Consider the following 13630-nt stretch of genomic DNA (forward strand, 5'->3'; position numbering starts at 1 on the left):
AAAGTCAGATTTCTGAGGTTAAAGTCAGAATTAAAGTGAGATTAAAGTCAGAATTCTGAGGTTAAAGTCAGAATTCTGAGGTTAAAGTCAGAATTCTGAGGTTAAAGTCAGAATTCCGAGGTTAAAGTCAGAATTAAAGTGATATTAAAGTCAGAATTCTGAGGTTAAAGTCAGAAATCTGAGATTAAAGTCAGAATTAAAGTGAGATTAAAGTCAGAATTCTGAGGTTAAAGTCAGAATTCCGAGGTTAAAGTCAGAATTCCGAGGTTAAAGTCAGAATTAAAGTGAGATTAAAGTCAGAATTCTGAGGTTAAAGTCAGAATTCTGAGGTTAAAGTCAGAATTCAAGTGAGATTAAAGTCAGAATTCCGAGGTTCAAGTCAGAATTAAAGTGAGATTAAAGTCAGAATTCTGAGGTTCAAGTCAGAATTAAAGTGAGATTAAAGTCAGAATTCTGAGAAAAAAGTCAGAATTCTGAGAAAAAAGTCAGATTTCTGAGGTTAAAGTCAGAATTAAAGTGAGATTAAAGTCAGAATTCTGAGGTTCAAGTCAGAATTCTGAGGTTAAAGTCAGAATTAAAGTGAGATCAAAGTCAGAATTCTGAGGTTAAAGTCAGAATTAAAGTGAGATTAAAGTCAGAATTCTGAGAAAAGTCAGAAATCTGAGGTTAAAGTCAGAATTCCGAGGTTAAAGTCAGAATTAAAGTGAGATTAAAGTCAGAATTCTGAGGTTAAAGTCAGAATTCAAGTGAGGTTTAAGTCAGAATTCCGAGGTTAAAGTCAGAGTTAAAGTGAGATTAAAGTCAGAATTAAAGTGAGATTAAAGTCAGAATTCTGAGGTTCAAGTCAGAATTAAAGTGAGATTAAAGTCAGAATTCTGAGGTTCAAGTCAGAATTAAAGTGAGATTAAAGTCAGAATTCTGAGGTTAAAGTCAGAATTCTGAGGTTAAAGTCAGAATTCTGAGGTTAAAGTCAGAATTCCGAGGTTAAAGTCAGAATTCAAGTGAGATTAAAGTCAGAATTCTGAGGTTAAAGTCAGAATTCTGAGGTTAAAGTCAGAATTCCGAGGTTAAAGTCAGAATTCCGAGGTTAAAGTCAGAATTCCGAGGTTAAAGTCAGAGTTAAAGTGAGATTAAAGTCAGAATTCTGAGAAAAAAGTCAGATTTCTGAGGTTAAAGTCAGAATTCAAGTGAGGTTTAAGTCAGAATTCCGAGGTTAAAGTCAGAGTTAAAGTGAGATTAAAGTCAGAATTAAAGTGAGATTAAAGTCAGAATTCTGAGGTTCAAGTCAGAATTAAAGTGAGATTAAAGTCAGAATTCTGAGGTTCAAGTCAGAATTAAAGTGAGATTAAAGTCAGAATTCTGAGGTTAAAGTCAGAATTCTGAGATTAAAGTCAGAATTCCGAGGTTCAAGTCAGAATTAAAGTGAGATTAAAGTCAGAATTCTGAGGTTAAAGTCAGAATTCTGAGGTTAAAGTCAGAATTCCGAGGTTAAAGTCAGAATTCCGAGGTTAAAGTCAGAGTTAAAGTGAGATTAAAGTCAGAATTCTGAGAAAAAAGTCAGATTTCTGAGGTTAAAGTCAGAATTCAAGTGAGGTTTAAGTCAGAATTCCGAGGTTAAAGTCAGAGTTAAAGTGAGATTAAAGTCAGAATTCTGAGAAAAAAGTCAGATTTCTGAGGTTCAAGTCAGAATTAAAGTGAGATTAAAGTCAGAATTCCGAGGTTAAAGTCAGAATTAAAGTGAGATTAAAGTCAGAATTCTGAGGTTAAAGTCAGAATTCCGAGGTTAAAGTCAGAATTAAAGTGAGGTTAAAGTCAGAATTCTGAGGTTAAAGTCAGAATTCTGAGGTTAAAGTCAGAATTAAAGTGAGATTAAAGTCAGAATTCCGAGGTTCAAGTCAGAATTAAAGTGAGATTAAAGTCAGAATTCTGAGGTTAAAGTCAGAATTCTGAGGTTAAAGTCAGAATTCCGAGGTTAAAGTCAGAATTCCGAGGTTAAAGTCAGAGTTAAAGTGAGATTAAAGTCAGAATTCTGAGAAAAAAGTCAGATTTCTGAGGTTAAAGTCAGAATTCAAGTGAGGTTTAAGTCAGAATTCCGAGGTTAAAGTCAGAGTTAAAGTGAGATTAAAGTCAGAATTAAAGTGAGATTAAAGTCAGAATTCTGAGGTTCAAGTCAGAATTAAAGTGAGATTAAAGTCAGAATTCTGAGGTTAAAGTCAGAATTCTGAGGTTAAAGTCAGAATTCCGAGGTTAAAGTCAGAATTAAAGTGAGATTAAAGTCAGAATTCTGAGAAAAGTCAGAAATCTGAGGTTAAAGTCAGAATTCCGAGGTTAAAGTCAGAATTAAAGTGAGATTAAAGTCAGAATTCTGAGAAAAGTCAGAATTCTGAGAAAAAAGTCAGAATTCTGAGAAAAAAAGTCAGAATTCTGAGGTTAAAGTCAGAATTAAAGTGAGATTAAAGTCAGAATTCTGAGAAAAGTCAGAATTCTGAGAAAAAAGTCAGAATTCTGAGAAAAAAAGTCAGAATTCTGAGGTTAAAGTCAGAATTAAAGTGAGATTAAAGTCAGAATTCCGAGGTTCAAGTCAGAATTAAAGTGAGATTAAAGTCAGAATTCTGAGGTTCAAGTCAGAATTAAAGTGAGATTAAAGTCAGAATTCTGAGGTTAAAGTCAGAATTCTGAGGTTAAAGTCAGAATTCCGAGGTTAAAGTCAGAATTAAAGTGAGATTAAAGTCAGAATTCTGAGGTTCAAGTCAGAATTAAAGTGAGATTAAAGTCAGAATTCTGAGGTTAAAGTCAGAATTCTGAGGTTAAAGTCAGAATTCCGAGGTTAAAGTCAGAATTCAAGTGATATTAAAGTCAGAATTCTGAGGTTAAAGTCAGAATTCTGAGGTTAAAGTCAGAATTCAAGTGAGATTAAAGTCAGAATTCTGAGGTTAAAGTCAGAATTCTGAAGTTAAAGTCAGAATTCCGAGGTTAAAGTCAGAATTAAAGTGAGATTAAAGTCAGAATTCCGAGGTTAAAGTCAGAATTAAAGTGATATTAAAGTCAGAATTCTGAGAAAAAAGTCAGAATTCTGAGAAAAAAGTCAGAATTAAAGTGAGATCAAAGTCAGAATTCTGAGGTTAAAGTCAGAATTAAAGTGAGATTAAAGTCAGAATTCTGAGAAAAGTCAGAAATCTGAGGTTAAAGTCAGAATTCCGAGGTTAAAGTCAGAATTAAAGTGAGATTAAAGTCAGAATTCTGAGGTTAAAGTCAGAATTCCGAGGTTAAAGTCAGAATTAAAGTGAGGTTAAAGTCAGAATTCTGAGGTTAAAGTCAGAATTCTGAGGTTAAAGTCAGAATTAAAGTGAGATTAAAGTCAGAATTCCGAGGTTCAAGTCAGAATTAAAGTGAGATTAAAGTCAGAATTCTGAGGTTAAAGTCAGAATTCTGAGGTTAAAGTCAGAATTCTGAGGTTAAAGTCAGAATTAAAGTGAGATTAAAGTCAGAATTCTGAGGTTCAAGTCAGAATTAAAGTGAGATTAAAGTCAGAATTCTGAGGTTAAAGTCAGAATTCCGAGGTTAAAGTCAGAATTAAAGTGAGATTAAAGTCAGAATTCTGAGAAAAGTCAGAATTCTGAGAAAAAAGTCAGAATTCTGAGAAAAAAAGTCAGAATTCTGAGGTTAAAGTCAGAATTAAAGTGAGATTAAAGTCAGAATTCCGAGGTTCAAGTCAGAATTAAAGTGAGATTAAAGTCAGAATTCTGAGGTTCAAGTCAGAATTAAAGTGAGATTAAAGTCAGAATTCTGAGGTTAAAGTCAGAATTCTGAGGTTAAAGTCAGAATTCTGAGGTTAAAGTCAGAATTCAAGTGATATTAAAGTCAGAATTCTGATAAAAGTCAGAAATCTGAGGTTAAAGTCAGAATTCCGAGGTTAAAGTCAGAATTAAAGTGAGATTAAAGTCAGAATTCTGAGGTTAAAGTCAGAATTCTGAGAAAAAAGTCAGAATTCCGAGGTTAAAATCAGAATTAAAGTGATATTAAAGTCAGAATTCTGAGAAAAGTCAGAATTCTGAGAAAAAAGTCAGAATTCTGAGAAAAAAGTCAGAATTCCGAGGTTAAAGTCAGAATTCCGAGGTTAAAGTCAGAATTCCGAGGTTAAAGTCAGAATTAAAGTGAGATTAAAGTCAGAATTCCGAGGTTAAAGTCAGAATTAAAGTGAGATTAAAGTCAGAATTCTGAGGTTAAAGTCAGAATTCCGAGGTTAAAGTCAGAGTTAAAGTGAGATTAAAGTCAGAATTCTGAGATTAAAGTCAGAATTAAAGTGAGATTAAAGTCAGAATTCTGAGGTTAAAGTCAGAATTAAAGTGAGATTAAAGTCAGAATTCTGAGAAAAAAGTCAGATTTCTGAGGTTAAAGTCAGAATTCAAGTGAGGTTTAAGTCAGAATTCCGAGGTTAAAGTCAGAGTTAAAGTGAGATTAAAGTCAGAATTAAAGTGAGATTAAAGTCAGAATTCTGAGGTTCAAGTCAGAATTAAAGTGAGATTAAAGTCAGAATTCTGAGGTTAAAGTCAGAATTCTGAGGTTAAAGTCAGAATTCCGAGGTTAAAGTCAGAATTAAAGTGAGATTAAAGTCAGAATTCTGAGAAAAGTCAGAAATCTGAGGTTAAAGTCAGAATTCCGAGGTTAAAGTCAGAATTAAAGTGAGATTAAAGTCAGAATTCTGAGGTTAAAGTCAGAATTCTGAGGTTAAAGTCAGAATTCTGAGGTTAAAGTCAGAATTCCGAGGTTAAAGTCAGAATTAAAGTGATATTAAAGTCAGAATTCTGAGGTTAAAGTCAGAATTCTGAGGTTAAAGTCAGAATTCTGAGGTTCAAGTCAGAATTAAAGTGAGATTAAAGTCAGAATTCTGAGGTTAAAGTCAGAATTCTGAGGTTAAAGTCAGAATTCCGAGGTTAAAGTCAGAATTAAAGTGAGATTAAAGTCAGAATTCTGAGAAAAGTCAGAAATCTGAGGTTAAAGTCAGAATTCCGAGGTTAAAGTCAGAATTAAAGTGAGATTAAAGTCAGAATTCTGAGGTTAAAGTCAGAATTCTGAGGTTAAAGTCAGAATTCTGAGGTTAAAGTCAGAATTCCGAGGTTAAAGTCAGAATTAAAGTGATATTAAAGTCAGAATTCTGAGGTTAAAGTCAGAATTCTGAGGTTAAAGTCAGAATTCTGAGGTTAAAGTCAGAATTCCGAGGTTAAAGTCAGAGTTAAAGTGAGATTAAAGTCAGAATTCTGAGGTTAAAGTCAGAATTAAAGTGAGATTAAAGTCAGAATTCTGAGGTTAAAGTCAGAATTAAAGTGAGATTGAAGTCAGAATTCTGAGGTTAAAGTCAGAATTCCGAGGTTAAAGTCAGAGTTAAAGTGAGATTAAAGTCAGAATTCTGAGGTTAAAGTCAGAATTAAAGTGAGATTAAAGTCAGAATTCTGAGAAAAGTCAGAATTCTGAGGTTAAAGTCAGAATTCTGAGGTTAAAGTCAGAATTCCGAGGTTAAAGTCAGAGTTAAAGTGAGATTAAAGTCAGAATTCTGAGGTTAAAGTCAGAATTAAAGTGAGATTAAAGTCAGAATTCCGAGGTTCAAGTCAGAATTAAAGTGAGATTAAAGTCAGAATTCTGAGGTTCAAGTCAGAATTAAAGTGAGATTAAAGTCAGAATTCTGAGGTTCAAGTCAGAATTAAAGTGAGATTAAAGTCAGAATTCTGAGGTTCAATTCAGAATTAAAGTGAGATTAAAGTCAGAATTCTGAGGTTAAAGTCAGAATTCTGAGGTTAAAGTCAGAATTCCGAGGTTAAAGTCAGAATTAAAGTGATATTAAAGTCAGAATTCTGATAAAAGTCAGAATTCCGAGGTTAAAGTCAGAGTTAAAGTGAGATTAAAGTCAGAATTCTGAGGTTAAAGTCAGAATTAAAGTGAGATTAAAGTCAGAATTAAAGTGAGATTAAAGTCAGAATTCTGAGGTTAAAGTCAGAATTCTGAGGTTAAAGTCAGAATTCCGAGGTTAAAGTCAGAATTAAAGTGATATTAAAGTCAGAATTCTGATAAAAGTCAGAATTCCGAGGTTAAAGTCAGAGTTAAAGTGAGATTAAAGTCAGAATTCTGAGGTTAAAGTCAGAATTAAAGTGAGATTAAAGTCAGAATTAAAGTGAGATTAAAGTCAGAATTCTGAGGTTAAAGTCAGAATTCTGAGGTTAAAGTCAGAATTCCGAGGTTAAAGTCAGAATTAAAGTGAGATTAAAGTCAGAATTCTGAGAAAAAAGTCAGAATTCTGAGAAAAAAGTCAGAATTCTGAGAAAAAAGTCAGAATTCCGAGGTTAAAGTCAGAATTCCGAGGTTAAAGTCAGAATTCCGAGGTTAAAGTCAGAATTAAAGTGAGATTAAAGTCAGAATTCTGAGAAAAGTCAGAAATCTGAGAAAAAAGTCAGATTTCTGAGGTTAAAGTCAGAATTCAAGTGAGGTTTAAGTCAGATTTCTGAGGTTAAAGTGAGAATTAAAGTGAGATTAAAGTCAGAATTCTGAGGTTAAAGTCAGAATTAAAGTGAGATTAAAGTCAGAATTCTGAGAAAAGTCAGAATTCTGAGGTTAAAGTCAGAATTCTGAGGTTAAAGTCAGAATTCCGAGGTTAAAGTCAGAGTTAAAGTGAGATTAAAGTCAGAATTAAAGTGAGATTAAAGTCAGAATTCTGAGAAAAAAGTCAGATTTCTGAGGTTAAAGTCAGAATCCTGAGGAAAAAAAATACAGCATTCTGAGAAAAAAGTCTGATTTTTTTTTCTCAGAATTCTAACTTTAATCTCAGAACTCAGAGTTTTTTCTCAGAATTCCTGAAAAGAAGAAAAAAAGATATGCCCACTTTTTTTTTTCCAGTGGCCCTAATCCTCTTCTGTAGGTTTCTATAGTCGATTGACTAGTGGACAATTAACTTGCTCTTATTTCGAAACTTAAGGCACTTCAAACTTGTTTTCCTTCTTGCTGTTGTGGCAATTGTTTGTTCTTAAGATATTAATTAATATTTACACGTACTATGCATTTATGCATAGTGTTATACACTATTGCAGATCGGCCCTAATTCAACTTCGGTTGATATCTCGTTGACACAATACACACATTTTGGGAATAAAGTCAGTAAAGTTGTTTCTTCACATTCCTTAGTTAATTAAAGCTGTATCCTAAAAAGCACTTGTAAGTTGAACTGAATGAATGTTACTGCCCCCAGGCTGGCAGAGATCGCCCACGCCCTGCTGAAGCTGGCGCCCTACGACACCCTGACCATGGAGAGCCGAGGGCTGCGGCGTTACATCATGGAGATGCTGCCCATCACCGACTGGTCGTCCGAGGCCGTCCGGCCTGCCCTCATCCTCATCCTCAAGAGGCTGGACCGCATGTTCAACAAGATCCACAAGATGCCCACGCTCAGGTGCGCTCGCCCTCAGGCTTTATGCAGCAGGTCTGTTGAACACAATCCCTCTTCTTTCTCCGTCTCCCTGTGAGTGTATCGTGCTGTGCCGCTGCCGTGGTGTGTACAGTGAATAGACGGCTTCTTGGCACTGTCCTCTGTAGCGCTGCCTTCGTGGGTGCTGTACCGTAAGTGCTTCTGTGGACTGTGTTTTCCTGTCTGTGAGTTTAAATGCGTAATGGCATAAAAGTGTGTGACGATGTTTGTTCTAACAATGGATCAGTGGCAGCGTTCCTCTATGCCTGGAGTGTCCAGTCTTTGGCCATGGAAAGCAACATATAGGTGTTATGTTGTCTTTTTAGTCTTTATTTAGCTCACAATGAAGAACGAATTCTTCATCAATATTATGTTACTTGTACTTGAGAAGGTATAGACAAAACATCAGGCCTTCACATCTGCTGCCGTCAGATCGCACACATCCAAATATTTCAGGGACTTCAGTGAACTTGTCTCCTGAAAGTCCTTATTCATATGGTCAGGTATTTACTAGAGGTGGGAATCTCCAGACAGCCCACAATACAATACTATTGTAGTTTTTAAAGTTTTGCAGTATGTTGAGTATTGCGGTAATACTGCTCTAAAGTAAAAAAACCAAACACACGTTTCACATAACTTTTCATTATCCTCGCCTTTCCAGTGGTCCAATCCTGCAAAAAACTGTAGAAAGTTGGAGTAAAACTATCACAGAGGTCCATTTGCATATATACATAAATGCATAAATGTTGGTAATAAAGAGTACAGAAAAGCTTCCCTGACTGTAGACTGGAGGCAGCTAGCTGAGAGGTAACACTGCTCTGAGGCGGATCTGTTGCTGCAGTGTTTAGTTGGCTATGTTTGTGAGCTTTGCGACATTTGTTGTCTTTGATGCAATCTTTGACTTCTATGAGCTCTAAAAGTTTGAGATTTGAATATGTATTCATGCTGTGTAATTTTGTGAAATTTTATGGCAACATTGTGCCATCGTAGGGCATCATAATGAAAAAATATTGAGTGCGTTGTGCAGCTCTCTCCATGCACTTTCATCTGAAATGTTCCTTGATGTGGTTTCTTGAAGTTTCTTTTCAAGGTCAACTTTGACCTTGGGTGCTAATGTCCCCCAAGGCTTAGTATGTTGATGTGAAGTTTGAAGACGGGCCATAAAAAATAGTTGTTAACCCTCTCAAGGCAGGCGTTGCAGATTACCCCACATACATATTTTATGAGTTTTTTTACTCAGAAGTACCACTGCAGGTATTCTTTTGTGCATTAGCAACAGAAACTTAATTTGAGCCTGAGAGGGTTAATATAGGTTGTACCATATCTACCATTTTACCAACTTTGAAGGTGATATCTTGAAAACTGTCGACACTAGATTGGTTACAAACAAACAAACTCCCTTCAGGGGCAGAATTGTTTTTCCCTGTGAGCTCTTTTTTTTTTTAAACTCATGACAATGTGCTTGTATGTGGTTTCGGGGGGTGGTGGTGTGTACTTGTTTGTTCTCCAGGAGACAGGTGGAGTGGGAGGCGGCCAGTAGCCTGATCGAGGGGATCTGCCTGACCTTGCAGCGACAGCCGATCATCTCGTTCCTGCCTCACCTGCGCTCGCTTATCAACGTCTGCGTCAACCTGGTATGGGACTGCAAAGATGTTGAAAAGCAAAGTTGTTTTTCTTTTTTTTTTTAGCATTTTCTTAAGTTTTTTGGTGGGGTGGTTTGTCTGGTCTGTTGTCAGGTGATGGGTGTGGTTGGCCCCTCCAGTGTGGCGGACGGGCTGCCACTCCTCCACCTCAGCCCTTACCTGTCTCCGCCTCTGCCCTTTAGCACCGCCGTGGTCCGATTGGTTGCTCTGCAGATTCAGGTATGGCGAGATGACCCTATCAAACACCCACTCATAAAGCAGCTGCTCCGCGTGCTAATGCTAATTCCCTCGCGCTTCTCCACAGGCCTTGAAGGAAGACTTCCCCCTCAGTCACGTGATCTCACCTTTCACCAATCAGGAAAGGCGGGAGGGGATGCTGCTCAACCTGCTCATTCCCTTCGTGTTAACTGTAGGCTCCGGGAGCAAAGGTGATTTATTGGTGCGATTGGAGGAGGAGACTTAAAACGCCAATCAGCATCTTGCTCAGGGTTTTTTGTATTTCCTGCTTTTGTTTTGTTTTCTCGATGCAGACAGCCCCCACCTGGAGCAGCCGGAGGTCTTCCTGCTCCTACAGACAGTCATCAACATCCTGCTTCCCCCTCGTATCATCTCCACATCCCGCACCAAGAACTTTATGCTTGACGCCTCTCCGGCTCACTGCTCCACGCCGGGTGACCCTGGGAAAGATCTGCGTAGGGAGGGATTAGCAGAGTCCACGAGCCAGGCTGCTTATTTAGGTACAATAGAAGAGGGGAGAACATTTTATAGCTTTGCTTTGTCTTCCTCTTCTCATCCTCCTTCCTCCACAGCTCTGAAGGTGGTGCTGGTTTGCTTCGAGCGCTCGCTGGGGAACCAGTGGTATCGGCTGAGCCTGCAGGTGAAGGAGATGGCTCTGAGGAAGGTGGGCGGCTTGGCCTTCTGGGACTTCATCGACTTTATCGTCCGAACCCGGATCCCTATTTTTGTCCTGCTCAGACCCTTTATACAGTGCAAGGTAGGGGACTTCAGGAGCCTCCTGCTCCTTCAGCACTCCTGAAAAGTTTGCTGTCATCTTCCTCACTTTTCCTCCATCTTACTTTTCCAGTTGCTGACCCAGCCGGCCGATTCCCAGGAAGAGATCACAGCGCGCCACCACATCGCTGATCAGCTGGAGCGGCGCTTCATCCCACGACCTCTCTGCAAGAGCTCACTGTTTGCAGAGTTCAATAATGAGCTCAAGATCCTCAAAGAGGCTGTGCACAGCGGCTCGGGTCAGGAGCTACATACTAAAAAATTAAAGGAACAGTTCATCTAAAAATCCCATTTTATCCATCTAGTGTTTTTTGGCTTCTCGTCACACACATACTGACGTACAACATACTGCAGTCCAAATACCCTGATATAATCTGACAGGAGATGATTGCTGTGTATGTCTGTATGTTTAATTTCTTAATGGAACATGAGTATGTTTTTAAAAAAATGTCCACGTAAAAGGAATCAGTAATATAGACGGATAAACAGGGTGAACTTGTCCTGTAAGTGTTTTCAAATAGAAGCTATCAACTCTGCAGTCACGTATGGCGTTTCCCACCCCACAGCATATCAGGGCAAGACATCCATCAGCACGGTGGGCACCTCCACGTCAGCCTACCGCCTCAGTTTGGCCACAATGTCGCGATCCAACACAGGCACTGGAACAGTTTGGGAGCAGGACAGCCAACCGTCACGGCAGCCCTCACAGGACACGCTCAGCCGTACCGACGAGGACGATGAAGAGAGTCAGAAACACTGTTCCCTTGTTTTCACCAGCTATTCTCACTCATTCCTGTTCACTTCCTTTAAAGTGAACTCACCACTCTACGTTCCTCTCGCTGCAGTTGACTCCATGAGCATTCCCAGCGTGGTGAGCGAGCACGAAGCCTTCATGCCCAGGGTGATGTCACAGCGCCGTTTCTCCAGCCACGCCACTGGCTCGGCGGCCTCTCAGCCCGAGGCCCCCCGCACCACCATGTTGCCCAGCCACAGGTAACATTTCCCACTGAACCTGGGAGCCACAGATAAGCACTTATGTAAAACAGTCACACCTAGTTCAGTGAAAATCTTTTTTTAATTCAATCTGTTTAGTCTTTATCGGTTAAAAAACAAACAAAAAATGGTGGTTTAGTAGTTAGTTGTTAGCTGCAATATGCAAGTTGTTCTTCCTGTACTTGAAAAGTAAAGATGAAATGGTGTGAAGGCAGAAATAATCTCACTAGCCATTAAAAGGCGATGTCAGACCGAGTGAAAGGGAGAAAACAAAAGGGCTGAAAAATAGAGCTAACTGCAGATCCTGCATGATCAAACAGCCAGCTTTATAACAGGAAACAAAGGAGTAAAAAGGCCTACAGTGACCAGCTCTGTTTAACCTGCATTAAGGCACCAGTCACCTGGAAACCAGTTGTTCTGAACTATCTGTTTTCCTTGACCAGCAAATGGTTACAGGCTGTCACTAGGTCACAAAATTCCCCCCTGTACCATCCAGTGTTTTCACCAGTCTCTCTCCAGGGGTTAACTGACATTCGTGAGTCCTTATATTAATGCTATGATTAGTATTCCTTATATTCAGAAAAGAATTGTTCCTTTTTCATTTATTAATTACAAAGCTTTGGCAAAACATTAGCTGGATTCAGCTGTGCTGATCACAATAGTTACAGGCCACATCGGTGCCACATGCAGTTACATTAGGGAGGTACACATCAGGTTAATGCAGAAGAGGATTAGGGCCACTAATAAGAAATGGGGAGTGTCTTTTGGATTTTTTATCCCTCAGAATTCTGAGAAGAAAAAAATTAATTCTGACTTTGTTCTCAGAATTCAGAGAAAAAAGTCAGAATTTGAACATTAATCTTAGTCACGAGATTAATTCTGACATTTATCTCAAAACTCTGAGTGGAAAAAGTCTGAATCCTGACAATAATTTCAGTATTCTGAGAAGATAGTAATCATTTTTATATAACTCTTTGTCATGAGATTAATTTTGACATTAATCTCAGAAGTTTGATTTCTTAGATCAATCAAAGAATTCTACAAAAACAGTCAATCAGGAGATTAATTCTGACATTTGTCCCCCCAGTAATTTTTTTCAGGGGCCCTGAAAAAGTCCTAATCCTGCATAGGTTTTGGTGCAGTTTTAGAGGGGCTTGTGCTTACCACATAGTGTAGCTACAGTGCAAATTTCTAACTGAAACATATGTCGTCAGTTATAGACGTCAGAGGCTTACAGCGAGTTTATGCTTCACAATCAAGGCTCCTGAGTGCCTGACGTACATCTCCTTTGTAATGTCATGTTCCAGGATTTTATTAATATGTTTCTACACTTGCGATCTATGAATGCAGGTTGCTAACCAATAAAAAAATCAGCTGATAGCTTCACTCTCAAATACGTTGACTCTTGACTACAAAAAGCTAAAGTGTCTAAACTTCACAGCTATATTTGAGAACCACTGTGCTTCTATCCTGCTGGTTAAACTAATGAGATTATTTCTGTTTTCAGAGCAGCTTTCATGAAATGTTCAACTCTTTCCTGTTTATTATGTAACATGTAGAGCCGACCGATGGACGAGAAATCAACCAGTCATATTCCACAACCACAGTCATATTTATCTATGTATATCTCTGTTGATTTATCACGTTTTTTATTAAGCAGTGTTAAGACTCTGTTTCATGGTAAGAATGTTAAAAATCAAAAGTCTGCTCTGCCTTTGGTTACTTTTGGTTAGAGGAAACACCCTGGCTTATATAAACCCTGCTAAGGAAGGGGCTCAGGGTGGTGATGGATCTCACTACACTCCCTAAACTCCCATTTTCCCGCTTCGCCCCCCTTTTTACAGTGAACCCAATGTGCTAGATGAGTCCCAGGGTCTTCTGCAGGAGGGTAACCTCTCTAGGTACAGTGGCCCTCTCTCTGTCTGTGTCCCGTTGGTGCATTCTTGCATCTGTCTGCCACTGGGAGGGGCATCACCTCAGGACGGCCACCTCTATCGGCCGCCTCACTGTTGATCACTCATCCGCATCGAATCAAATCGCCTCGGCCAGTCACACCTCCGCCCCCCCACCTCCCACTTACCCGTCTCTATCTCTTTCTGTGTGGGTCTAATGTGCCTTGTCTCTATCCCCTTAACCCCCCTCACTTCCCCTTGAGCTCCACACTGACCCTCATCTTCTCAGCTCATCCGCTGTGCTATCCTAACCAGGCCCCCTCCCCCTTTTACAAAAAAAAAAATGTTAAAAAGGGTCTCAGAGCCCCTGGGGCCAGGGAGCTCTGCCTCTGTTCTTTCTCTGTTAGCTGTGGTTCTTTACAGTTAATGTGCCATCACTAAAGTCAGCCTCTCATCGGTGCCATGGTGTTTCATACTGTTTACGTGTCTATCAGGCTTTTCGCTGATCAAATTGGGCGTCCTATTGTGGATACCAATCTGGAGGGGCACGAGGGAACTGGGGTGGCAACACAAAAAAATACAAACAATGGACACTTTAGTTGTTGTTTTTTGTTTAGAAGCTAACTTTAAATATGCCGTAT

At 38.8% G+C, this 13630-nt stretch overlaps 1 protein-coding gene across 5 annotated transcripts in view; it reads left to right on the forward strand.

Moving 5' to 3' along the window:
* unc80 (unc-80 homolog (C. elegans)) overlaps positions 1-13630 on the forward strand; it is an 84145-nt gene that overhangs the window by 64633 nt on the left and 5882 nt on the right. For 3 of the 5 annotated variants that reach the window (XM_076880221.1, XM_076880222.1, XM_012922263.4), the window contains 10 exons: positions 7235-7435; positions 8961-9084; positions 9187-9312; positions 9398-9521; positions 9624-9830; positions 9903-10087; positions 10178-10343; positions 10671-10850; positions 10950-11097; positions 12942-12998. In XM_076880221.1, coding sequence (XP_076736336.1) covers positions 7235-7435; positions 8961-9084; positions 9187-9312; positions 9398-9521; positions 9624-9830; positions 9903-10087; positions 10178-10343; positions 10671-10850; positions 10950-11097; positions 12942-12998 — 1518 coding nt within the window. Of the gene's footprint in view, positions 1-7234; positions 7466-8960; positions 9085-9186; positions 9313-9397; positions 9522-9623; positions 9831-9902; positions 10088-10177; positions 10344-10670; positions 10851-10949; positions 11098-12941; positions 12999-13630 lie in introns of all 5 variants that reach the window. The other 2 variants (XM_012922262.5, XM_076880223.1) reach the window with 2 other exon arrangements.

The sequence above is a fragment of the Maylandia zebra genome, linkage group LG23 (assembly GCF_041146795.1).
Source record: "Maylandia zebra isolate NMK-2024a linkage group LG23, Mzebra_GT3a, whole genome shotgun sequence".
Lineage (NCBI taxonomy): Eukaryota > Metazoa > Chordata > Actinopteri > Cichliformes > Cichlidae > Maylandia > Maylandia zebra.